This window comes from Salvelinus sp. IW2-2015, linkage group LG9 (genome assembly GCF_002910315.2).
Source record: "Salvelinus sp. IW2-2015 linkage group LG9, ASM291031v2, whole genome shotgun sequence".
Lineage (NCBI taxonomy): Eukaryota > Metazoa > Chordata > Actinopteri > Salmoniformes > Salmonidae > Salvelinus > Salvelinus sp. IW2-2015.
The window spans coordinates 24,717,861-24,745,633 of record NC_036849.1 but is presented as its reverse complement, the minus strand read 5'-3'; the positions used below and the strand labels follow the sequence as shown (position 1 = coordinate 24,745,633).

The window sequence follows — 27,773 nt, the reverse complement described above, 5'->3', positions numbered from 1 at the left end:
TCGTTTCGTGTTTTTCCGTCTTGTCAAATAAACATTATGTATTCATCACCCGCTGCGCCTTGGTCTACTCACTCACCGAGGGACGGCCGTTACAGTGTTGTTTGTGTCGCACTGCTTTGCTTTATCTTGGCCAGGTCGCAGTTGTAAATGAGAACTTGTTCTCAACTAGCCTACCTGGTTAAATAAATACAATATATATACATATATTGAATTGTATTAATTTTTAGGATACAGTAGTATAAAAGGGTTGTATGTTAGTCCTATCACTCCACAATACCATACACAACAACACAATAATTCAATAATGATAATTCATCACATGAAAACAATATATTTTTTTACTGTAGTGAGATGAGCAAGGCACTCAACCCCAAATATACCGCTCCCTCCAGGAGTTACCTCAGTGACACATTCATTCCTACCTGGTGTGGTGTAGAAAAGGCCAATGTGATCACTGAGCTGAAGGACGTGCCAAAGCTGGCCATCCCATCAGACGGGTGGACCAGCCTCTGTCAGGACCACTATCTCACTGTTACAGTGCAGACCACAAGCCAGGGCAGTGTAAAACAGAAGGTCCTCCACACCAGGGCAGTGTACAAATTGCAAACTGGCGAAGTAGTTGCAGAGGAGATCTCAGACATTCTGGAAGAGTTTGAGATAGAGCAAGATTGTAGCTGTGACTGTTGATAATACTGGCAATATGAATGTTGCCATCAAGAGGCTACACATCCTAAAAATAGGATGCTTTGCACACACATTGAATCTGGCAGCGCACAAAATCTACCAAATGACTTCCATTGATAAATGGGCAGCCCGAATCAGAGCAGTGGTCCTGTGGTTCAAGAGATCCTCGATGTCCAAAACAGTCTGGAAGGAAAAGCAGCAGCTCCTTGGTAAGAAGCCAGTTCAATCTATTAATGTATTTTTTTGAAATTCCCACACTTAACAATTTAATGCAATACTCAAGTGTGCGGTAATTAAATGTATGTTGTTTTTGTTGTTGTTTCAGGCCTTCTGCAACACTCACTCATCCTTGATGTCAAGACCAGATGGAACTCTATCTAATGATAGAGAGATTCATGGAGCAGTATCCAGCGATCCAAGCAGCAGTCTTGGACCCACGACTGAGAAAAGCAATGACCTTGGACAACCTGGACCGTCTGAAGGACGAGGACTTTCATAAGGCTGAGGAGTTTGTCCAGCTCATGAGAATCCTCTATACATCCACACTGTGTGTGTCATGTGAAAAGAGTGCCATCTGTGGACAGATCATACCCATCCTCCACAAACTGGAAGAGAACTTCACTGTGAAGCATGAAGATACAACGTTAGTGGCAACCATCAAAGAGAAGGTGTGGGAGAACCTCTCCGAGCGCTATCAGGATGAGGACATTCAAGCCTTCCTGCATGAGGCCACAGCAATGGACCTAAGATTTAAAGGGAGGCCGGTGAGTGACGCCACCTGGGACAGGCTGAGGAAGGCAACTGTTGAGGCCAATGTGACAGGAGCAACACCAGGGCTGTCAGAGTAGCCGGAGCAGACAGACACAGAGCACCAGCAACAAGATGAGGAGCCTGAAGGAGAAGGAGAGGAAATGGAGGAGACAGTCCCTCCATTGTACAAAACAAGGAGTGCCTTGGAGGAGCTGTTCTCAGAGGAGGACAGGGAGGTGAGGTTGACGATCCAACAGGACACCTCGTCCCTCACCCTCAGCGAGCATGTTGACCTAGAGGTTGAGCTCTACAAAGGCCTGCCTCCCATCCCTATGGCTGAAGATCCTGTGATGTGGTGGTGGGAGAAGAGAGCTACTCTGCCCCTCCTCACAAACATTGCAACAAGCTACCTCTGTGCTCAAGCCTCCTACACCCCTAGCAAGAGGGTATTTTCGACTGCAGGGAACACAATAAACCAGGAGAGGTCCCGACTTCTGCCAGAGAAGGCAAATATGTTGATCTTTCTCCAGAAGAACTGCTAAGAACTGTTAGTCCTTTTGCAGCCTACCTGCAGGCCCCACCCATGTTGCTCGATACCACTGTCTTTTCTTTTGCAGGCAAATATTGTTTATTTCATTTGTTTTACATTACCATCATCACAACATTAGAGTCTATAATAGTGATTTGTTCAAAACACTGCTGTTTCTTTTGCTGTAAATAATTGTTTATTTGATTTATTTTACATTTCAGAAAATACAGCAATGTTAATTCTGTTCTTAATTTGTGTCCGGGTTTTTTTCATAAAAAATAACAAAAATAACCGATAAGAATACCGTTAAAGTACCGGATCGATAAGCAGTATCGGTAAGAGTAGTAATACCATTACAATCTTAACGATACCCATCCTTAAAATGTGCCTTTACAGAGCATTAGCAAGCGGAACAATAAGCATCAACAGCTGTGGGCCTGTGTGTCGGTACAGGCTGAGAGGATTCATGAGCGCTGATGGCAAAATAGAGCTGACAATGTGAAAGTAATCATTCCTCCATTTTAGGAAATCCCAGAGCAGGAATACAGCAGTGTCGTTACAGAGAGGAAGGGTCATTTACTATTATGCCTCAAACAGAGTCCTCAGAGACAACAGCTGAAAAATAAATATGGAACATCAATGGTGGGAGGAAAAAAAGAAAAACCCTGAACGTTAAAACAACGGGAGCATCGGCCACAGGTCCTGGGTGTACCGTATTCCCCTGTTCCCTTCAGGAAGTAAAGGGAAGAGAGATGTTTAGAGTTCAACGATACTTATCTCACATGAGCCACTTACTTTTTGAGATTCTCTTATTCAGTGTACAAATATGTGTGTATGTTTTTTAGCCGGAGTGGTTGGGCCAGGGTCCATGAGTTCTTTCAGGGGTTGACATCAGGAGAGAAGCATGCATTACACACACTGGGTAGAATGACTAGGCTCAGAGCGTTTAGACACACACACCACATTAGAACTGGGGTCAGTCTGAGCTCCAGCCCCAGCCCCAGCCCCAGCCCCAAACCCAGCTCCAGCTCCAGCCCCCAGCCCCAGCCCCAGCCCCCAGCTCCAGCCCCAGCCCCAGCCCAGCCCGCTCCCCAGCCCCAGCTCCAGCCCCCAGCTCCGCAAGCCCAGCTCCAGCCCCAGCTCCAGCCCCAGCTCCAGCCCCAGCTCCAGCTCCAGCCCCAGCTCCAGCCCCAGCCCCAGCCCCAGCTCCAGCCCCAGCTCCAGCCCCAGCCCCAGCCCCAGCCCCAGCTGGGTCTCTCAGGGGAGACACAGGCATCTGGCACAAAGCTGCCTGCCCTGCCCTGCACCAACCAAAATGTTCCCCTAATCAAATCCATCACAGGAGAGAACTAGGGAGGGTTTATAAGTTTAGAGAGGGAGAAAGAAAGAACGGGAAAGAGAAAGAGGGGGAGAGTGAAAGAGAGGGAGAAAGAAAGAGAGAGAGAGAAGGGGATACTGTGGAAGAAGAGAGAAACTTAAGAGATGGAGAGAGAAAAAAGGGAAGACATATAGAGAAAGAGAGATAGATAGATTGAGAGACAGAGAAAGGAGAAATAGAGATTGAGATTTCAAACAATAACAAAATACATTCCCACAGCTTTGAGGAACCTGGTTGTGGAATGCTGATGAGGAGGAATTTTCACATCAGAGACGGGCACACTGCCAGATCAGGAGAAGGAATGCAACGCCCAGACCGTCAGGGCTTGGCCAGCCAGCATCTCTCCAAATGAACCTCTACATAAAATACCTCCTGTCTCCAACATGCCCACCCAGTCACCTCGGCCTCCCAGCCCTCACAGCCTTCCATCAGCTGACCCAGGTTGGAAGGGCCAGTGTTTTGGTCCTGGGACTGTGGCTGAAATGAGTTAAGCTACGAGAAAGGGATTCAATCAAAATGTTGTATTTTTAGCCTCCATAAGAGTCCATAAAGCCTCCAGAAAGTATGACACAGGACTGGTGTCATAACATGGTTCTACCCACACACAAACATACACACTCACTTCTCTCCTTCAAAGGAGCTGCTTTTAATCCAGCCTGATTTCTGTTTAATACGGCTTAATGTGATCTGCTATGCAGACAGACTTTATATTCAGGGAGATACATATTCCCCACAATCAAGCGTTCCTTCAAAAGAGTGCTTGAGTTCAGTGTGTGCACAATTTACAGTGGAACAATGGGAAGGCAGGGACAGTCGCATTCATGTTCTGACAAGACTGAGCGCAGGCCGGCAGGGCAAGGCGACAGGTGGCTGCTTACTTCAAAGTCCTGCGAGCCAACAGACACATGCTTTCCCCTCCAAAGCCTTCCTCCGTACAACACTCCACACTGACAGTTTCAGAAACGTCCAACGGAGGAAGGAAGAAGGAGAAGAAGAAGAAGAAAAGGGGCTCCGACTATGCTCTGATGTCTGAAGCCTTTGCCCTAGTTTCCGGAACAAGCATATATGTATAATTCCCATTTCAGACAGAATACGTGGTATGTTAACTGTAAAAATAAATAAATAATGGTTACAGGGTCTGTCAAAATGCAGGAATCATGACTAGGTCTTTGGGTGGATTTTAATTTGCCATGTTTTTTTTTAACCTCCTACCCCTTTCAGATATACCAACAAGCTTGTATAAAAAATCAGGCATGGTAAATTAGTGGAATTTTGGTCTCTGTATGAAAGATGTAAGATAAACCTGGAAAATAAATAGCAGAATCCATCATTGCAACTTTGAATATTGGCAACCAGAATGGTGATCTGTTCCAGAAGAGGATAGCTCTTATGATACTGCATTCTCAACTGTGGATTAAATATGGTAAGAATAGATACATTAACACAATTTAAATTATTCGGCTTAAATACAAACATAAGCGATCGTATGGCCATCACAAAGAGCTTGGGTTGGTTGTTACTCCTCCAGCAATCCGTCCAGCAATCCGTGCGTTCATTCCGTTCCCTCCATAGCCTACAAACTTTCCCTTTAGATACAATGTAACGTTACTTACAGGATGGTTGTCGATGGAGCGACAGCAGGTACGGTCTCCAGATTTAAATGCATACATCTCACGGTGGTACGAAAACATAAACACCGGCTTGGACAAGAAATGACAGCCTGCGGGCCAACGGCGACCAAAATCAGTACTACCGCGATTAGAAAAGGGGAGAAGAGTTGGCTTGTCCTCAGCGCCATTGCTAGGGAGTCAGCAGCGCAGAGAACACACCGCCAGCTACCCCTCTCGCAGACTAACTACTACATCGGCTGAGTTATTGTAAAGCTGAATTCAGCTGCCTTAGACCCGCTCCCTCCCTCAAAGCAGAGAGAGAGATAAGTAAGGCAATGTTACAAGTTATATTGGATCCGGGAGCAAGCCAATCAAGAAACCATGTCAAAGTAGAGTTAGGCCTAATGGAAAGTATGGTTAATAAAATTATACTTTATACATAATCTGTTTAAAAGTTGATCAATGTACTCTTCAATAAACACATCGTACACCATGTATACCACACTAACTCACGTTTCTGGAGTTTCCAGGAAATTGCTATTCACAAGAATTAGGTAATTTTCTGAGCTTGTAATGCACCTATAAATATTTTATTACAATAGTTACCCTGTAATGATGACGTAAAATGTTGCCAGTTTGTCTCCCGCTGGGTGGAATGTTCGACAGACAATCAATCAATTTCAATCAATCAATTTTATTTTATATAGCCCTTCGTACATCAGCTAATATCTCGAAGTGCTTTACAGACACCCAGCCTAAAACCCCAAACAGCTAGTAATGCAGGTGTAGAAGCACGAGCATGAGTTGATGGGCCCATTCTCAGCCAAATATGGAAAACATTGCCATACTATGATATGGTTTAAGAAGGATGTTATTACTAGTTCAGGATATGTCTGATAATCCCAGTCTTATCTCCAAATGATTGTGTTACTTTCCATGTATTTACAGCTCATAATAGTAGTTCTGAATATGATGGTTGATGTTCGATACATTTTGTGTTGTATTATAGGTAATTGAGGGATTCCCTCTAAACTTCAGTCCGAGACTGACAGGTAAGAACATTTCCATAGGACTATGATGATATACAGTGCTCTGTGCTGCCGTCCTCTGGTTTTCATGTGGTATGACACTGGGGAGGTATATGCCTGTAACAAAACACCCACTCCACTTCATAGCGGTCTGAATTAACTCCACATTTACCACATGGCATGAAGCGTTATCCTAAGAAAGCTTGATTCTTATTGCAAAACATCTGAGGATTGTTCTGGAATGTGAAATTCAGTAACTATTTTGTGAATTWAAAAAAAAACATGGGAATTAATGCAGCCGTTCACTGAACGCAAAATGTTTAGTGTTCCAAGAATGGTGGGTTTTGAATGAGCATGAACAAGAATGATGACTGACTATCAAACTGACAGGCCTGTGGCAACACAATTTTTTCTTTATTCAGAGTAAGATGTGTCAACATCCAGCATGACAAGAATTGTACAAAGTTCACAATTTAAAAATGAAATATCACAGCAACTTGTGATCTCACACACTTATAGCAAAATTAAAATGTCAACAAATCCATGCTGTGTAGTACAAAAATAAATTAAACTTCAGTTCCACAGAGAGCACAATAGTTTGTACAAAATCCTGTTTTTGTTCATGATTACTTAAATCAACCTCCAAATGAATAAGTTATAATAAATAAACTCTGATGAATTCACAATAATTTATATGAAAATTCAGCATTCTAATATGTGACACCTTTTGTGTTCCCTATGTAAATAGTCACAGATAACTTTTCTCAAATTTGATATTATGTACTAATGGTAGATGAGCAGCCGGTTTGTGCTTTAAATCCCGTTCAATTGTACTGATAATGAAAATTAATTCAAAAACTGATACTAGGTATTACTCTACTGAAAGCATTACTATATTGTCAAACATCTGCAGACACGATGCTGTGGAGAAAGGCATACTGTATGCAGTCATTGACGATGGAGCCCTAAAGAGGACGTAAAAGTACAATAGACAAGATCAGGTGAATGACAAGCACCTTTGCATTAGCTTTCAAGAAGGCCAATTCTGCACATGGTCGCTAACAACTAATACCACAACATAAAGAGGGGCCGCATACAGACATGAAACTGCATCACCTCATTCAGAGCAGAAGAGTCAACTAGAAGAGTGAATTTCCCACTCTCCAAGCCTAATGGGAAAACAACCTCTTTTTACTTCCTCTTTCTTTTTTACCTTTAATTGATTGACTATTTAATTTGTACAGTGATTAGATATAAAGTGCTGCTGGGGATTATTTAATATTCATATAACATATCAAAATGAAATAGCATCATTGTTTGACCATTTGATTATACAGTATTACTTGTATGGTTATAATCGTAATTTCTGATTCAAATCCCTGTAGTCTCTTTCAGTGGTACTAATTCATCACCTAGTGGCTCTTAGCAGTTATTTGCTCCAATCGTGTGCCAAAGGAACACCTGGAAATTGCACGCCGCCGCATGTTAGGATACTATCTCTAAGACAAGTGCAAATAGTCTACTGGCAAGTGGGGACAATGACCCTGTAAGTCCCGCTCTCTCTCATACTTTAGTATAAATACTCTTTACAAAACCTTTGTCACCCTCCGGTAGGCTCTCAGGTACTGCTTGAGTTTCTGTAGAAACATCAGAACATGGAAACGAAGGTGTCCCTTATGTGCAAAATTGTCTGTAAAGAGAGTGGAACTCATCAAGCATCTTTCATCTTTAAAACTGAATGTTCAACTTTTTTAAATACTTTCTTTGTAATTAAAAGATTTATATAAAACATTTTATTTTATATATAGTAAAAAGATTAATTTGTTCCTCCACCCCTATGTTTATAAACAAGTCATTGCATATACCCAAATTTTATTTTCCTGTAGATTGCATCCCATATCTATAAACATATGATTTAGATATATATTGCTGAGACATTGCCCGATTCTAGCAACAGAAGTTTCGAAATTTTAAACAGAACTAAATACTAAATGCTAGAATGACTCCTGCATACTCTATTGCCATTATATATCACCAATGGGTATCTACAAACACAAAATATCAAGAGCAAATAGTACTTTCTAGATAATGGGATTTTCACCATTGTGTTTCCGTGTCATGATGTTTACAATAAACTGTTACATTCATACAAACATCAAGTCAGTTTCTTTCCATACTCATTTCCAACACATAAAAAATGCCCCCACCTATAGCTACCAAACTTTAAAAAAGAAGACAAAGAATTTTTCAAGCATTGTTAAAAATAAAGTCATTTGCAACAAAGTCTTGCTATTCAACAATCTGCAAACAAGAAAAAACAAACATCTTTAGAATTCCAAAGTCATCCATTGAGGAAAACATCATTGAAAAGTAGCTACCTCCGTGCAGTTCCCCCATTTTTTAAAAACTTTTTTTTTTCACTGTCCAGTGCAGCTTTTTCATCTAAAATGCTTCATCATCAAGCACTGAAAGGAACTAATGTCTTATGTTATACAGCTTACTGTTCAGAAATATACACAAACAATGTGCATACATGAGCAGTTAGAAACATTACATCACACTATGTCAGCTCATACAGTATGAAAACGTACAAAAGGTGAATGTTTTCAAAAACTATTTTGTCATTTATTATTATTTTTCTTCAAAGCAAGACCAAAAAGAAAACTCATTATGAATTTTTCTAAGCATAACATTTCTTTTTTTTAAGAACGAAAATCAATATGTAACACTGTATGCCATGTTACAGCAGCAAACCATGAGGCATCATCCTATCATGTCACTTCAAGCTCTTTCCTGCGAATGGTGATTTCTTTCACTCCTCTTTGAGAAGATGCTCTGTCATTTGCTGGGCTTGGTAGCGGGCTGGGTTACGCTTGGATTCCTTGCACCGCTTGTTTGATGTTTTCCAGCAGGGCTTTGTTCTCTGGACTCTGGTAATGCTCCTGGTTGGTGTACATGTCTGTTAGAGTGGTCACATAAGCATCAAAGTTCTGATCGCTGATCGGCTCCTGTGGAACATTTCAACAACAGCAGAAAGGTGAGATCATAAGAATAAGAAGTGATGAACAGAGAACAGAAGACAGGCCAGAAAATAACTGTCTAAAATCATCCTTTGAGGAGCTAAGACTTACAAACAGCTGTTTTAACAAAAATCTAACCATAGATAATAAAACCACTTGAAACAAACTATTCTCTAAACTAGCCCCGTGAAAGTGCCTTTTCATATTTGATTGCTCTAAAAATAAGGCGTCTTGCCACAGGGAAAAGGCTGAGAAGTAGTGGTCTTAGACTAAGATGATCAACACAGAGAAAGATGTCATGCAGTGACGTCCACATTGGGAAGAGAGGGTCATGCTGCAGTGTCTATACACATTTTATGTTTATACACTTTGCAACCAACAAGTGCACTTTTACTTGACTAAAACAAGATTTTGCCATTCAAATAGATGATCATTGAGGTTAGAAAGATTGTAATAAAGGAAAATTCAGGATTGGAAGGGAATCAGGAAGACTGGGGAAAATAAATGGTCATAAGAATGAAATAAAGATGGACATGGGAAAGACATAAGGACATGAATGGGAGAGTTTCTGAACAAGACAGAGAACTAAATCTGCTGACTCTATTATGGTGCCTTTGATGATACTATCATTAGGGCACTGTGTTTTGATGATATTATCATTAAGGCCCTGTGTTTTGATGATACTATCATTAACTTCTTTGGGAACGGGGTCAGTAGCTTGGATGAATAAGGTGCCCAGAGTAAACTACCTGCTACTCAGGCCCAAAAGCTAGAATATGCATATAATTAGTAGCTTTGGATAGAAAACACTCTAACGTTTAAAAAACTGTTTGAATGATGTCTGTGAGTATAACAGAACTCATATGGCAGGCAAAACCTGAGAAAAAATCCAACCAGGAAGTGGGAAATCTGAGGTTTGTAGGTTTTCAAGTCTTTGCCTATCCAATATACAGTGTCTATGGGGTCATATTGCACTTCCTAAGGCTTCCACTAGATGTTAACAGTCTTTAGAACCTTGTTTCAGGCTTCTACTGTGAAGGGGGAGAGAATAAGAGCTGTTTGACTAAGAGGTCTGGCAGAATGCCATGAGCTCAGTCAGGCGTGCGTCCGTGAGAGCGAGCTCTGTTCCTTTTCATTTCTAAAGACAAAGGAATTGTCTAGTTGAATCATTATTGAAGATTTATGATAAAAACATCCTAAAGATTGATTCTATACATCGCTTGACATGTTTTTACGAACTGTAATATAACTTTTTTAACATTTTCGTCTGAACTAATTGCTCACGCACTGTGCATTTGGATTACTGGGCTAAACACGCGAACACAAAGGAGGTATTTGGACATAAATTATGGACTTTATCGAACAAATCAAACATTTATTGTGGAACTGGGATTCCTGGGAGTGCATTTCGATGAAGATCATCAAAGGTAAGTGAATATTTATAACACTATTTCTGAGTTTTGTGACACCGCTCCTTCTTTGGAAAATGGCTGTATGTTTTTCTGTGACTTGGCGCTGACCTAACATAATCGCAAGGTGTGCTTTCGTCGTAAAGCCTTTTTGAAATCTGAGACAGCGGTTGCATTAAGGAGAAGTTTATCTTTAATTGTGTGTTTAACACTTGTATATTTTATCAATGTTTATGATGAGTATTTCTGTAATTTGATGTGGCTCTCTGCACTTTCACCGGATGTTTGTTTGAGACAATCTATTTCTGAACATAACACACCAATTTCAAATGAGGTTTTTGGACATAAAGATGAACTTTATCGAACAAAACACACATTTATTGTCTAACATGGAGTCCTGGGAGTGCCATCCGGTGAAGATCATCAAAGGTTAGTGATTAATTTTAACGCTATTTCTGAGTTTTGTGACACCTCTCCTTCTTTGGAAAATGGCTGTATGTTTTTCTGTGACTTGGCGCTGACCTAACATAATAAGGTGTGCTTTTGCCGTAAAGCCTTTTTGAAATCTGAAACAGTGGCTGAATTAACAAGAAGTTTATCTTTAAAATGGTGTATAATACTTGTATGTTTGAGGAATTTAAATTATGAGATTTCTGTTGCAATTTCACTGGCTGTTGGTTAGGTGGGACACTAGCATCCCACATATCCCAGAGATGTTTTAAAGCCCTGTGTTTTGATGATACTATCATTAGGGCCCTGTGTTTTGATGATACTATCATTAGGACCCTGCATTTTGATGATGCTATCATTAGAGCCCTGTGTTTTGATGATACTATCATTAGGGCCCTGTGTTTTAATACTATCATTAGGGCCCTGTGGTTTAATGATACTATCATTAGGGCCCTGCGGTTTGGTGATACTATCATTAGGGCCCTGTGTTTTTATGTTTCTATCATTTGGGCCCTGTGTTTTAATGATACTATCATTAGGGCCCTGTGTTTTAATTAAACTATATTTCGGGCCCTGTGTTTTGATGTTTCTGTCATTAGGGCCCTGCATTTTGATGACACTATAATTAGTGCCCTGTGTTTTGATGGTACAATAATTAGGCCCCTGTGTTTTGCGGTTTTTCATCAAACTGTACCCTTTTCTTGTCAGATGGTCCAGCACTATCCTCAGACAATTGCTTTAATTTTTTGTTTAATTTCCATTTCTGGATAAAGCTTAAAATACAGGAGAAAATCTTGCTATGTAACATGATTGCGCAAAACACAGGTCCAGTCTTTCATACAGTGCCCTGATGAGGAAACAAGGAGAAGGATTAAGAGAAAGAAAAGCAGTGTTAGAGTAAGAATATGATGAATGATTGTCTTACTCTCTGATGCATCTGTAAGCAGCTGTTATTTCTAATGGAAGCCTCTTTGTGTGCCAGCGGTTTCTATGGGGGGAAAGGTTAGTTACTGTTAGTTGCTACCTAGTTACTGTTACTCTCTCAAACAATCCCTAGGTGGTAGCATTTGCGCTACAGCACCAACAGAACATCTGACACAATTGATATGTGAAATAAATAGAGGCAAAACAGAAGAAAACATAGCGAATTGGGCCAGCAACTGAATCCAGGTCACAACATAGTCAGAATGATCACAGCCTCTGGAATGATATCGTATTGTGTTCACACACAAAAGTTACACGTTTTAAGATAAGGAGATAGAGTTTTAAGAATAAAAAAATTCCAAGATTTTAATTTGTGATTGACATAGGCATCATTCATAGTTTTTGGACCAGTGCTATTTTTTCCTTTTCTTCTGAAGACTATAAGAAAATAATCTAATGGATGCTTATGGAGAAAAGCTGTTTTTGACATGCCTTAAATACATTTAGCACTACAGTAAATACAGACCTGCAATTATAGCATGTACTGTACTATGAAAATCCATGATAGCTCAACAAGTAAGTTTGTTGAATTTACAAACGTAGTAGCCTATAGCTATAGACAGAGAGCCAAAGTGGTAGAGACTTAAGTTTTCATTTCACTGTTAACAGGTAGATGTCAGTACTTTACGCAAGCAGTAAAAATCTTTAGGTGCCGGTACTCAGCTCTGGTGAGCTCCTGACCAAGTCAAGCACTGTTAACACCTTTGTTTGAAACTGATTGTCTAATCTCTCTATAATTCATAACACACGCCTCATATAAAACTTCCCCTTTTCAGTTTGGCTAAAATGAGGAATACTCTTATTTTCCATTGATCTAGGCTTGGAAAGCCCCTGCTCAACTCAGCATGCACAACCACTGGAACCTTATGGGCTTCACAGAAATGAATAGATAAATACTGTACATAGATGAGTATGTAAATGAATCAACTCATATGCTACAGTATGTTTGCTTATAGGAACTTGCCCGACTGCCGTGCTTGGTGTTCCCTTACCATATGAGGGAGCTGGATATTAGCTAAAGTGTTAATCAGTGTCTGGCTGAGGCCGGCCAGCTCATGCAGGAGAGATTCATTTTCATGTTCAATCACCTTGTTTTCTTCCTCTATTGACTTCAGATTAGACTCCATTGTGGTAATCTAGGGAATGGGGGGGAGAGTGAGAGAAGAAGAAGGTTACCGTAAAGGTAGTGCTTCTTTACCTCTGGTTGTTACAGTGGAGCACACAGGGTGCAGTTCACAGTTCACATAGCACGGGCAGCGGCCTACCTCAGACATGTCACAACTCACTGCTGATTGGCTGGCGTGCAGCCATGTCTATGACATCATCACACGGAGAGATGGATGTAACCGCAACAGAGCAACACAGGTGAAGAGCAATGAAGCATGGACAGATGATATTCAACACACTGACACTCACTCAAATGTACTAAAAGTCTGGGGGTGTATTCCAACAAATATGCCATGCGCCTTCAATGCACATACAGTACAATTCAGTTCCAAAGATGTACTGCAAGTTGGAAAACAGACGGTATTTCAAAATGATATCAAACTTGCATGCAATCTGAAAAAGGCAAACTGTAGGTGAACATAAATATTGTGAAGCTTCTCTCTTTCCTCTCCTCCTGGAGTGTTTGATACTTCCTTGATACTGATGTGTAGCTTCTGCAACTCACAGACACAAATAGTTCTTTAGGAAGGAACCCTTTCATACAAGCTGTGAAAGCCGCTGCTCCTGTTCCTGTTAGTGGGGACAGGGTGCTTCCCTTTATTGGCTGTGAGTGACTATGCTCTCTCTGTTTGGCATGCAGGCACTCACAGAGGTATAGTGCTTTATAATTAGGAATCCCCCACTTTGTTACACTGCATTCTCCCAGATGTGAGATATACTGGGATTTATCTCGATGATGGTAGATCATGTATGAAAATTGGACAGCTTTTTCTAAACTGGAGTAACTTTCTGGTAACCTTTTTAGCAGAGGGTAGATTCATTTAGGTGTATGCTGTACAACAATGAAATACACACTTCATTGTAGTACACATTACCATTATATGAGTGCTGACAATAGCAGAATGATGTGCCACAATGGGTAGAAACTGAAAGGTAAGCATGAAATGAGTCAAATCTTCAAGTAAACAGATGGCATAGTACTACTGACTTACCTGTGTTCTAAGTTTGATCATATCTGCTTCCACTTGTGAATTTGATTCACTTAAATCTTTGATTTCTTCATCCAGCTGTTTAATTTCTTCCTCGTTTTCGATTCCTTAAAAATATTATACAGTAAACAATTATTGGACACCTGCCACCCACCCCAAGCCCAACTAAATATTTCAAATGATTTCACAATATTTCAAATTTCAAGTGTCAGTGGTGGGTGAATGAGATGTGTGATAGAGGCAGAGGGATGGTCTCTTATACACTAATTGTCACTGGCTAGTTTGCTAGCTCAGAGGCTGTATGCCAATCCTGTACCCTTTATTTCAGATTGGGGTTCCACTCAGTAGCTCATTACACATACACACTCCTGATTGGTTCTTTATGTCAGAATGGGATTCTACTCAATGGCTCATTACCTAGTGGTTAGAGCGTTGGCCAGTCACCGAAAGGTTGCTAGATCGAATCCCCGAGCTGACAAGGTAAAAATCTGTCGTTCTGCCACTGAACAAGGCAGTTAACCCACTGTTCCTAGGCCGCCATTGTAAATAAGAATTTGTTCTTAACTGACTTGCCTATTAAATAAAGGTTAAATAAAAATACAAATAAAAATTACACACACCCAATCCTGACTGGCTCTTTATGTAAGATTTGGATTCTACTCAGTAGCTCATTACGTGTACCGACTCCTGATTGGCTCTTTATATCAGATTGGGATTCGACTCAGTAGATCATTACGCATACACACACACTCCTGGTTGGCTCTGTATGTCAGATTGGGATTTCACTCAGTAGCTCATTACGCATACACACTCCTAATTGGCTCCATTGTGTGAGTGAGCGGTGACAGTCATTACCGTTGCTGGTGCGCTGTTTTATCGTTAGCATTTCAGACAGTCCAGACAGTCTGGCTTTCTTCATGGCAGAGGTGGCACGCGGACAGCCCGACAAACTTGGGGAACATTTTAGAAAATAGGAATTGTTTTGACATACATACAAGTAGTGCATATTTTATTTAAACACACACACAAAACCTGACTGGATGAGTGAAGCATTGGCTCCACTAGCTTTCACAGATCCCATCAGATCAGTGATTACTTCAAGGAAGAGAGAAAGAGAGGATGATGATCAAATATTGATGCAGGACCCAGACCCACCTCCGATGTGTGAGGAAGCTCCCACTGACGTGACCCGAGCCGTCACAGCCCGGGGTGGGACAGGACATGCCGTCTGTCTTCCCAGCCTTCCATGTGAACTGGGAGCCGTTCATGTAACCGTCCTTCTGCCGCTTGGCCGCTAGGGGGCAGCCTGATGCACTGCGGTGAGATGCGTACTTCCCTGTCACATGACCCTGACCGCCACAGCCCGGGACCGGACACCTGTGAATGGCGTAGGGATGCTCTGGTTATTCTAATAACCAGGGTCAAGAGTTTTTTTCTGACAAGGACCCAGAAGTTTTCCTGCTCAGGATGCATTGTCAGGAAGAATTGTGTAATTAATGACACAGTTATTACTATGACATAAGGTCTATGTAATGTAAAGTTGGACCACATATAGCTTCATGGGTGCTTGAGTTGAGGACATATCATTTCAGAAATGAATGCAGTATGACTTTGTTTGTATTTTGAGTTATAGTGTGCAGAATGGGAGACGATATGGTATCAGTAATCACTCTGACTTAAATATAAATAAAAACACCTTCAATCTGGTCTGATCTGGTCTAATCTGTCCCTTTGGCAGTTTATCACACTGACACAGACTACAGTCAGTCAACGTTAAATCAGCACTTGGCAATATGGCTAATCAGATGCAGTGAAGCTGAAAATGTTTCAACACATCATATTTCCCCAGTGGATTATTGTTACAACTCCCCTTGGTTTTATTAAACTATCAATCAGGCTTATTATATTTCCAGAAACAGTCACAATCTCTTTCCCGAAAATGGTCCAAACCCCCACACACAGTTCCAAACGCTTTCAGAAAGAGAAAAGGTTGACTCTAAGTGCAAGAACTTTTCTCCTCCAGCCAATGCTAATTTGGAGCAGTTTTTTGTTGTTGATTTTATTAGGATCCCCATTAGCCGACGGCAGTGGTGACAGCTAGTCTTACTGGGGTCCGACGTGTAACTAAAAAGACATTACAGACAAAATACTTTACAATTTGCATACATTGAAAACATTAACATGTAGTGTGCGTGTGTGTCCATCTATCAGTTACATGTACATGTCAGTACATATAGTACACACAACAAGCAGGTCAGATAGGGGAGAGGCATTGTGCCGTGAGGTGTTGCTTTATTTGTTTTCTGAAACCAGGTTTGCTGTTCACTTGCGCTATATAAGATGGAAGGGAGTTCCATGCAATCATGGCTTTTAGTGAAGATAGATGTGTGGGAAAGCGACCCTGCCTCTGTTGGCTTGGCTGACCGTGTGAGATAGATTGACAGACAGACAGGGTGTTGGTTTTCTCTCAGCACCACTGAGAAATCGATGAGAGTGCAGCCAGAAAAGCTCATTAGAGAGAATCCAGATCAATCTCTGTCTCTCTCTCCAGCTAACTGTCTGTATCTTTTTGTGATGCCACAACATAAGAACCCTACATAGGACAACCCTCATTTTCAAACCATGGCAGACTGGGGGTTGCCTGTCTCTGTTTCAATCTAAAAAGAACAGTGAGAGTTGGTTAAGGGCATCTAGAAATTGGGTGAGAGCTGTAGTTCCCTGAGTCTTTGAGAGGGGTTTGGCAGGCTAACTCTACCTGATGGGCTCCTGGTCCTCCTTGTCCTCTTTACTGTGTGTTATCTTTATTCCACTCTTCCTGGCCCGCGGACACCCTGATAGACTGCAGAGGAAACACAACCAGATCAATTGCAAATATTATTAATACAGAGAACTTACTCTGAACCAGCCTGAGAGGTGTGTGTGCTGTCCACTGCCAGTGTGAATAACTACACGTGTGTGTGTGTTTATTTTACCTTCTGTGTGATGCGTAGTTGCCAGTATTATGCCCAGAACCATCGCACCCCGGTGTCGGGCACCTGGGACAGAAAACACAGCGAATCAGGGCCTACAGCAACCAACAGGGCTTAAGGGACACAGTCAAAAACACACTCATTCTGTACCGTTACATCTATGATGTATTTCACTGTATCAGTCAGCAGAGTGTACTCCAATTACGGGAAGGGTGTTAAGGTTAAGGGAAAACAATAAAGGAAAATATATTTAAAAAAAATATATATATATATATAGGGTATTGGAAATGATGCAGACAATTACATTGATAGAACCTACAATATATCTGCAATATTAAAGCTGATATACCCCATAAATAAAACATACATATTAATAACAGTCAGTAGAGTGTTTTTGCTTTGTCTGAGGAACTAAAACCAAGTTCAGAATTCAGGAATCGGGAATTATATTTTTTCACAATATATCAACAAAAGAGGAAACAAAAATAAGAATGAAACATCTCACGCCTTACTTGAGCTCTTGTGAGTTGGTGGCCATCATACTTCGAATGCTTTTGTCAGCTAAAGGACAGCCAGTGAGACTGGAAGATATACCATGACAACGTTAGTGAGGCAAAGAAGAGAGAGGGCCCACCACTGAAACATAAAGACACAGACAAACATGCACAGTACACACTGTACACACACTTACACACAAACTCACACGTTGACAAGACTGGAATTGCAAGAAAGCCATGATGCAAGTGCAGGGGGGACTATGGATCAGTAAATAAAAGTGTTAACCCCTCTAAATAACTGCATTCAGAAATAGCCTGTGTAGGACATAAATGTTTTGTTGACATGATCTGTAAGTTCATTGATTACATTCCTTGACATAATTGGGTATCTGGTAGGCCTATGTTTACCATGATGATACACATCACTTAGACACTATGTTGACTCAAAGGGTTAACTGTAATCATACTCAAGGGTAAAACAGAGATGTGCATTCTGGCTGCAGTAGTCCGAGAGCATAGTCGAGGTAAGCTGAAAACAATACATCCAAGTCACTTGACCACTGCCCTCACACCCAGATGTTGGGCATCTGTCACCAGAGAAATAGACAGAATGAAACCAAAACTAGAGGAAAGTAAAATAAATAGGTTTGTTTATCCCTTTTAGTGTTGGCTGATTTGTTTTTCATTGTTTCCAGTTTAGCTTGACTGTCTGAAAAAATGTTTTGGACTGTTTTGGACCCGTTCTAGAGCGCAGCTGCAACATGATGAGGTAATCATGTTTTATTACATTAATTAAACCATCAACATAAGAGAAGCATAAGAAACCAGCAATACACTGGCTGAAGAGCTGTGGATAAAATGAAAAGCTGGCTGAAAAGTACGTGGCAAAATGTAGCATGCCATTAGTGCCAAGGGGGAGAGGTGGGTGGGGTGGTTCCTCTGAAGCAAAGGAACCGAACAGAGACAGGAAAGAAGGAAAAGCCAAGAGGAGAAAAGCAGATGGGAGCAGGGGGGGTGGAGCAGAATGGAGGGGTGGCACACATACGCACACACACACACATCCCGTACAGGTCAGTCTTACGTTATCAGGTCCTTCTTGCTCTCTTTGCACTGGGCGTACTTGGGCTTGGGGCTGTGCATGGTGACATCATCAGAGTAACCTCGCTGCTCCAGCAGCTCCTGGAACGGGTCCAGGTCATTCGTCTAGAGAAAGAGAGGGATGGAGGAGAGAGAAAGGGTATATGAGAGAGATTGGGATGAGAGGGTGAATAAGAGAGAGGGATGAGAGAGAAAAGAGGAGAGAGAGGGATGGGGGAGAGTGATAGAGAGATACACAGTCAAATAGATGGCGAGGACGGAGGGGGACTTGTTGTTCCAGTTTACACAGGATGGAGCTAGCATGCCATGATTTTTTACACATACAAAGCTGTTTCTTTTTGTCTTTTCAAACCGACCCCATTTAAAAGGAAACAAGCACTCATTATGATCAAGTGAGGTCAATAAGTGGGGGCGACCAAAACACCTGAACACAGAGTTTTGTTGATGCTGAGAATGGAATTCTCTGAACGTTACTAAAGTTTTCTTGTGTTTTTTATGGAAATGTATCTTAATGTTCTCGGGAACAATATGAGAACATGACTTTAAATATAATCATGAGGAAACCTGTAGGAAACGTTATGCTGAAGTACTAAAATTCCCACAGAAGGACTTTGTTCCTTAACGTTCTCTGAACAACTTGAGAACATTCCCAATGTCAAACCAGTTGGAGAACGTTCCTAGATCATTACCAACATTTTATGTAACCAGGTTTGAACTTTAAGAAAATGTTCTGTTAAAGTAATGAAAATATAGTTTTTTCTCAAGTTACTTAAATGTGCTGAGAATGTTCCATAGCTAAGCAAATATCCTGCACCATTCCCCAAAATGTGTGGGAAGGTTGTATGCTAAATAACCATAAGACAACCACGCTCCCACCAAGCTTTAAGAAACATATTGTTCCCAGAAGATTATCTGCTAGCTGGGTATGGATTGAAACTGACAGCTCTGACAGAGCAAGTACTGTAGGAGACAGAGGGCATGGGAGGCATTGCCCATCGGGCTGCCAGTGGCTGCCAGCACCAGTTTAGAGCTGTTTCGGGGCAGCCAGCAGGGTAGAAGAGGAGCACAAGGTAAAGGGTGTCCCCTATCACTTATATGTTTGTTTTACTTTCCTTGTGGGGACCAAACAATTGACTCCCATTCAAAATCCTATTTTCCCTAACCCCTAACCCTAACCCTTTACCTTAACCCTACCCCTAACCTTAACCCCAAACCCTTTACCCTAAACCTAACTCCTAACCCTAAACCTAACCCTAATTGTAACCCTAACCCTAATTGTAACCATAACCCTAATCCTCATCCTTAAAACTAAAATTCCCTTTTTCCTAGTGGGGACTGGCAAATTGTCCTTGTTTTACTCTCCATATGAGGACTTCTGGTCTCCACAAGGATTATAAACCCCCAAAAACACACATAAACTAAAGTTATTACTCAGACCTTCAGAGGGTGGATTATCAACCTCTCACACACACTCTCTCACACACACATACACACAGAGAGAGAGAGCAAGAGAGAGACAGAGTGAGAGAGAGAAAGAGAGAGAGAGAGAGCGGGAGACAGAGCAAGAGACAGAACGAGAAAGAGAGAGAGAAAGAGTCAGAGCTGCCCTGGCGTTCTCAGAGCTTTAGAAGCAGCTTTCTTTAAAACACAATGGCACTTTCTATCTCAATTTGTATGCAAATGAGGTGCCTGCCTGTCTGACTGGCTGGGTGGCCGGATGGTGGCTGAGGAGGCTCTGCCATGCAGTCAATCTGGGTTTTGGAGAGACACAGCACTCAGGAAGTAGTCACATTATCCCTACCTATATGTACAACTAACTCAATTACCTCATACCCCTAAACATCGTCTCAGTACTGATACCCCGTGTATAGAGCCAAGTTATTGTTATTCAATGTGCATTTATTCCTCGTGTAATTTCTTTATTTTTTATTCTGCATTGTTGGGAAAGGCCCAGAAGTAAACATTTTACTATTAGTCTACATCTGTTGTTTACGAAGCATGTGACAAATGCAATTTGATTTGAATAATACCGTCGACAACCATCACTGCACCAAGGGATCATAGGAGTACCTAAGCCAATTTGTTCATGAGTTTTGCAAATCATCAGAAGAGTCTCTGACTGAGGAGACTGGAAATGCGGTTGTGTAATTAATGCAGCCTTTGAGGATCGATTGAGTAAATAACTTCTTATCACAACAGACTGGCAACGTCAGGGCTATCTTGACAAGAAATCCTGGAGTCTACTCAGTGCTCTTCCATGCCGTCCCTAGGAGGGGTGCGTCACTTGAGTGGGTTGAGTCACTGACGTGGTCTTCCTGTCTGGGTTGGCGCCCCCCCTTGGGTTGTGCCGTGGCGGAGATCTTTGTGGGCTATACTCGGCCTTGTCTCAGGATGGTAAAGCTGGTGGTTGAAGATATCCCTCTAGTGGTGTGGGGCTGTGCTTTGGCAAAGTGGGTGGGGTTATATCTGCCTGTTTGGCCCTGTCCGGGATGGGGCCACAGTGTCTCCTGACCCTTCCTTCTCAGCCCCAGTATTTATGCTGCAGTAGCTTATGTGTCGGGGGCTAGGGTCAGTCTGTTATATCTGGAGTACTTCTCCTGTCTTATCCGGTGTCCTGTGTGAATTTAAGTATGCTCTCTCTAATTCTCTCTTTCTCTCTTTCTTTCTCTCTCTCGGGGACCTGAGCCCTAGGCCATGCTCAGGACTACCTGGCATGATGATCCTTGCTGTCCCCAGTCCACCTGCCGTGCTGCTGCTCCAGTTTTCAACTGTTCTGCCTGCGGCTATGGAACCTGACCTGTTCACCGGACGTGCTACCTGTCCCAGACCTGCTGTTTTCATTCTCTAGAGACAGCAGGAGCGGTAGAGACACTCTCAATGAATCGGCTATGAAAAGCCAACTGACATTTACTCCTGAGTTGCTGACCTGTTGCACCCTCGACAACTACTGTGATTATTATTTATTTTACATGCCTGGTCATTTATGAACATTTAACATCTTGGCCATGTCTGTTATAATCTCCACCCGGTAAGCCAGAAGAGGACTGGCCACCCCTCATAGCCGGTTCCTCTCTAGGTTTCTTCCTAGGTATTGGCCTTTGTAGGGAGTTTTTCCTAGCCACTGTGCTTCTACACCTGCATTGCTTGCTGTTTGGGGTTTTGTGGCTGGGTTCTGTACAGCGACTTTGAGATATCAGCTGATGTAAGAGGGCTATATAAATACATTTGATTTGATTTGATATTTCTGGATTGAAGCTATCTATTTGCAGGACAATTTGCAGGATTAATGAGGAAAACCACAGTAAGACTCCCTTTGTTGTGCTGCAGTATTCACTAGCTGTCTGCCTCAGTTTAACTGTGCCTATTGCCCTCAGCACAATGGAATCAGATTAGGGAGCTGGCTTGAGTGTACTAATGCAGTACTTAACATATCACTAGATGGCACTCTGGTGAAGTCCCAGATGGCTAGTGTCTGGCTGCAAACTGGCTTTGTCTACAGTGCAGGCTGCCAGTAAATCCTCTATTTTCCTGTGTGTACAGTAATGCCCCTAAAGACACAGGGAAATATATCCAGCAAAAATTGAAGAACAGGGTAATTTGTTAGGTCCTCTACATTGCAAAAACGGGACACATACACACACGCAGGCAGGCACACACACACAGGCACACACACACAGGCACACACACACACCACACACCACACACACACACACACACACACACACACACACACACACACACACACACACACACACACACACACCAAACACCAACACACACAACACACACACACACACACACACACACACACACACACACACACACACACACACGTGTGTCATCTATAGTTTGGAAGGGGATCAACTCTTACAAGAGTCCCAGGTAGATTTTGTGATTCAATGAGTAGCTGTTGGTATTGTCTTACTAGGGCAATTGAATTTAAGTGCTGTCTTTTACCTACTAGCCTACAGTAGTTCATCATTGCTGTTTGAACTGTCTGATTGCTCAGCACTTGTCACTGTGGACTTAGTTTAGATTAGTTTCACGCTAGTTTCAGGCCTATTTGTGTAACAGTCTTGCTAATTTGTGGGCGTGTTGTATTATAAGGAGTGTTTTCTCCACCTCTGGCAATCAGCAATCAGTGCTGGAAGGTGTCTTTCACCTCTGCTAGGCATTTAGTGGTAGTACTTCAGTCTCCCCTGTGTTTTCAGCGGCAGCTGTAAGCAGAGGTTTTGTCACCAAAACAAATGCTGTTTCCGAAACAAAGATGTTCTGCCAAGTTGTTCTGAGCAGTTATATGAGGAAGGAAAGAGAGGAAGGCTCCACTAGACTCTCTCACTTGAATATCTTACCTAGTTATTTTCTGATGATCTCATTTTGCTCTTTTGTAGCTTTGGAAAGTATGTGTGTGTTTCCCATCCTAGTTTGCGCCTCTCCCTGCAGGTTTTACAGATGCTCCCCACCCTGTGGCTGCAATCCTTCTAATTTAGTGTACCTTATGTGCACAACCCATGTGTAATTCCTCATCTCTGCAGCGTTTGGAACTGCCTATCTGCGGTCAATAAGGAACTCAGCCTGTTGCCCTTCAGTCCCTACACCTTTTGGCCCTGACAGAGACATGGATTTCCCCAGAGAACACTGCTACTCCAGCTGCTCTCGCGTCATCTGGCTATCTTATAGTCCGAGAGCATCTGTTCTTTGCAGTGGTAGCACAGTTCTACTCATTTCTCCTAAGTGGAGATTTTCTATTTTCCCCCTCTCTCACCTGTCTATCTCTTCATTTGAATTCCATGCTCTTACTGTCACTTGTCCACTCAAGCTTAAAAATGTTGTCATCTATCGCCCATCAGGTGCCCTTGGAGAGTTTCTTAATGAGCTTGACACCTTGATAAGCTAATTTCCCGATGATGGCTCACCACTCATCGTACTGGGCGACTTTAACCTCCCGACGCCTGACTTTAATTAACTTATTTACACCTCTTCTTTCCACTCCTTTCCTCTTTCGACCTCACCCTTTCCCAGTCACCTCCTACTCACAATATAGGCAATACACTTGACCTCATATTCACTAGAGGCTGTTCATCTACTAATGTCACTGCAACCCCCTCCATGTCTCTGATTTACATTTACATTACATTTAAGTCATTTAGCAGACGCTCTTATCCAGAGCGACTTACAAATTGGTGCATTCACCTTATGATATCCAGTGGAACAACCACTTTACAATAGTGCATCTAACTCTTTTAAGGGGGGGGGGGGTTAGAAGGATTACTTTATCCTATCCTAGGTATTCCTTAAAGAGGTGGGGTTTCAGGTGTCTCCGGAAGGTGGTGATTGACTCCGCTGWCCTGGCGTCGTGAGGGAGTTTGTTCCACCATTGGGGTGCCAGAGCAGCGAACAGTTTTGACTGGGCTGAGCGGGAACTGTACTTCCTCAGAGGTAGGGAGGCGAGCAGGCCAGAGGTGGATGAACGCAGTGCCCTTGTTTGGGTGTAGGGCCTGATCAGAGCCTGAAGGTACGGAGGTGCCGTTCCCCTCACAGCTCCGTAGGCAAGCACCATGGTCTTGTACTTTGATCACTACTTTGTTTCCTTTTCTCTCCATTTTTCCTCCAATCCTACCCACTCAGCCCCCACCCATATGGTCATGTGCTGCCACAATCTTCTCCCTCTCTCTCCTATCCTATCCTCGTCCTGCTAAATCCTTCTCCCTCCTGACTCTGCCTCTTCGACCCTACTTTCCTCCCTTTCTGCATCCTTTGACTCTCACTGTCCCCTTTCCCTTTCTTCCCAGTCGGCCCGACTTTCCTCTCCTGTTCCGTGCCTGAGTGACTCACTGCGTGCTAACAGAACATGGCTGCGGAAAGCTGAGCAGAAATGGAGGAAAAATAAACTTCCAGAGGAAAAATAAACTTCCAGAGGACCTATCTTCCTTCCACCCGCTCCTCTCTAAAGCTGCTTTCTAACGCTTAAAATGTTAAGCTTCTGCCTCCAACCCTGTGAAACTCTTTTCCATTTTCTACTCCGTCCTTAATCCTCCACCTCCTCCTCCCCCCTCTCTGTGGATGACTGTCAACCACTTTGAAAAAAAGGTTGATGACATCCGCTCCTTTTTAACTCAGCCTACTGAGTCCACTGTTGCCACTCACACAGAACTACTCCTATGCCTTGACCTTTTTCTCCCCTCTCTCTCCAGATGGAATCCTGTGACTAGTGATGTCCAGCTGCCTGTCAACCTTCCCACTCAACCCCATCTCCTCCTCCCTTCTCCAAACCATCTCTGGAGACCTCCCATTCCTTACTTCCCTTATCAACTCATCCCTGACCACTCCCTGACCAAGATGGCCAGAGTCGCTACCCTCAAGAAACCAGCACTCCACCCATCTGACTTCAGAAACTACAGACTGGAACCCTCTCAGTATTGGAGGAAACCTGGCACCATCCCTCTGCACACCCCTGGATTGCATCCTACCTGGCAAGTCGCTCCTACCACGTGGCATGGAGAAGATCTGTCTACACCACATGCTCTCAATACTGGTGTCCCCCAGGGCTCGGTTCTAGGCCCTCTCCTCTTTTCTTTTTACACCAAGTCACTCGGCTCTGTCATACCCCCCCTTCTGACACCCACGTGGCGACATGCATCTCTGCGTGCCTGACAGGCATCTCAGCTTGGACGTCGGCCCACTACCTCAAGCTCAACCTTGACAAAAGGGAACTGCTCTTCCACCCGCCTGCTCCAAGACCTCTCCACTCCACGGTGTCCCCCTCACAGAGTACAAAGAACCATGGCGTGACCCTGGATAACACCCTGTTGTTCTCTGCAAACATCAAAGCAGTGACTCTCTTCTCCAAGTTCATCTGTAGATGCTCTTCTCTGTCCTGGAACAAGCTTCCCCCTAAAGTCAGGACAGTGGACATCCTGTCCATCTTTGGAAAACGTCTGAAACCCTACCTCTTTGACGGTATCTTAAATAACTCTCACAGCGTCCTCAACACTTATTTTCCCACTAGCAATGCTTTTGCTGATAAATACTTTTGAGGGAAAATGTACATGATACCATTGTGATGTGTTGTCTAACATAGCATTCCTAAAATAAATGCACTAATTGTAAGTCGCTCTGGATAAGAGTGTCTGCTAAATGACTGAAATGTAAAAATATTGTTAAATATTGAAATGTATTTGGAAATACACTTGTAAAGTATTGGCATGTAGTTGAAAATACTAAAATACAATGACTGAAATACACTGAAATACACCATGCATTTAACCCAGATATTTGAAAATAATATTTGAAATAAGTATTTGAAAATACTTTCAAATACTTCCAATAGAAGTTGATTCTTGACACATAATTTGAAAATACTAAAATACACAGAAAATAACCCAGGTCTGTCACACAGTCTTTTGATGAGAAGAGCTATGTAGATTCTACCACAATGTGGAAGCTATTTATTTGCATAATTCACAATAGCAGAGACACATAGTGGGCAGAGAGCATGATCCAAAATAAACCCAGACAACTCTGTCTGCTGTACGGTGATGCTGATGGAAATTTAACATACAAATAATTAATTGTTTTCCTGGAGAACTCCTAATATGACTTTCCAATCATTCAGCATGTACCTGAGATCTAGGCTGGTGTTTAAAATAACCTCAACTGAAATTGGAGTCTTATACACAAAGGAATCAACAGAAAGTCCTTGGAGACAGATGGCTTGGGTTGAACAGATGTGAAAAACAGTAGGTACTGTATTGAATGCCAAATGGATGGGTGTTACTGAAATGCAGAGTAGGGGGAGTTTGACTTCTGTATGAAGGCCAATGTGAAATGTAAAATGTTTGAATTTATGCAGTTTGTTTGCATGGAGGAAATTTGAATGCTGAAGTCTAAATGTTCTTTGAATATTGAGGTACTGTGAAGCTAATGTTATGGAAGGTCATTATCATTAAAGGTAGGATAACCACATCCGACAGTAGGAGTTACAGTTTAGAGTAGTGCTCATCATCATCATGCTCCTCATTCTAGTACCTCTTTGCTGTCCTCGTCGATGCGTTTGATCTTGGTGTAATCAACTGGCAGGTCCCAGCAGTCATCCCCCATGCCGTAGCGCATCAGGGCCTGGCGCTGGGGCGACATGGGCTCCAGGGGGGTGAGCACTGCACCCACTCCATCCCCCAAACGCTGCTTGATACTCAGGTCTAATGTCCCGTTCTCATCTACCTCTAGGTCTGGGTTCTGGAGGAAGAGATAGAAGATAGACAGGGACAGAGGGTGGGAGGGAAAGTAGTAATGATTGACAGAACAAAGGAGAGAGAGGGGAGAAGGAAGGCAAAACAACACTCAGCTCAAAAATCTATTATATAGATGTGATTACATAACTCTCCTAATATTTCCCAATGGGAGGAAAAAGGCATGGTGACTGGTGTGAGAGACATGGTCATCAGTAGTAAATGCATGGTGACTGGTGGGAGAGACATGGTCATCAGTAGTAAATGCATGGCATGTGGGAAGACATGGTCATCAGTAGTAAATGCATGGTGACTGGTGGGAGAGACATGGTCATCAGTAGTAAATGCATGGTGACTGTGGAGAGACATGGTCATCAGTGTAATGCATGGTAGACTGGTGGGAGAGACATGGTCATCAGTAGTAAATGCATGGTGACTGGTGGGAGAGACATGGTCATCAGTAGTAAATGCATGGTGACTGGTGGGAGAGACATGGTCATCAGTAGGTAAATGCATGGTGACTGGTGGGAGAGACCATAGGTCATCAGTAGTAAATGCATGGTGACTGGTGGGAGAGACATGGTCATCAGTAGTAAATGCATGGTGACTGGTGGGAGAGACATGGTCATCAGTGGTAAATGCATGGTGACTGGTGGGAGGGACATGGTCATCAGTAGTAAATGCATGGTGACTAGTGGGAGAGACATGGTCATCAGTGGTAAATGCATGGTGACTAGTGGGAGAGACATGGTCATCAGTGGTAAATGCATGGTGACTGGTGGGAGGGACATGGTCATCAGTGGTAAAGGGCACGTGCACACTGAAGAAATGTAGTGATCCTACACTAATCTATATACCCTTTCTCTCTGTCTCTCTCTGTCTCTCCAGCTCTCTCCATCTCTCCCTCGGAGCGACTATAACCTCCACAGCCAGAGGGAGCAGATTGGGGCCTGGCTGGTTTAAATGTGATGTGAGTGGACAGG

At 42.6% G+C, this 27,773-nt stretch overlaps 1 protein-coding gene and 1 pseudogene across 8 annotated transcripts in view; both read right to left on the bottom strand.

Annotated features, from left to right (window-relative positions):
* LOC111968858 (peroxidasin-like) overlaps positions 1-5,203 on the bottom strand; it is an 83,832-nt pseudogene extending 78,629 nt beyond the window's left edge.
* A 1,171-nt stretch (positions 5,204-6,374) lies between these two features.
* LOC111968857 (myelin transcription factor 1-like protein) overlaps positions 6,375-27,773 on the bottom strand; it is a 204,474-nt gene continuing 183,075 nt past the window's right edge. For 3 of the 8 annotated variants that reach the window (XM_070445226.1, XM_070445227.1, XM_070445229.1), the window contains 12 exons: positions 26,591-26,797; positions 18,546-18,667; positions 17,480-17,548; positions 16,971-17,033; positions 16,754-16,837; positions 15,154-15,375; positions 14,854-14,948; positions 14,002-14,105; positions 13,108-13,155; positions 12,835-12,978; positions 11,784-11,846; positions 6,375-8,987 (listed from right to left, as the gene is read on the bottom strand). In XM_070445226.1, the coding sequence (XP_070301327.1) occupies positions 8,847-8,987; positions 11,784-11,846; positions 12,835-12,978; positions 13,108-13,155; positions 14,002-14,105; positions 14,854-14,948; positions 15,154-15,375; positions 16,754-16,837; positions 16,971-17,033; positions 17,480-17,548; positions 18,546-18,667; positions 26,591-26,797 (1,362 nt within the window). In that variant the 3' untranslated portion in view covers positions 6,375-8,846. The remainder of the gene's footprint in view (positions 8,988-11,783; positions 11,847-12,834; positions 12,979-13,107; positions 13,156-14,001; positions 14,106-14,853; positions 14,949-15,153; positions 15,376-16,753; positions 16,838-16,970; positions 17,034-17,479; positions 17,549-18,545; positions 18,668-26,590; positions 26,798-27,773) is intronic. The other 5 variants (XM_023994769.2, XM_023994771.2, XM_023994773.2 and 2 more) reach the window with 4 other exon arrangements.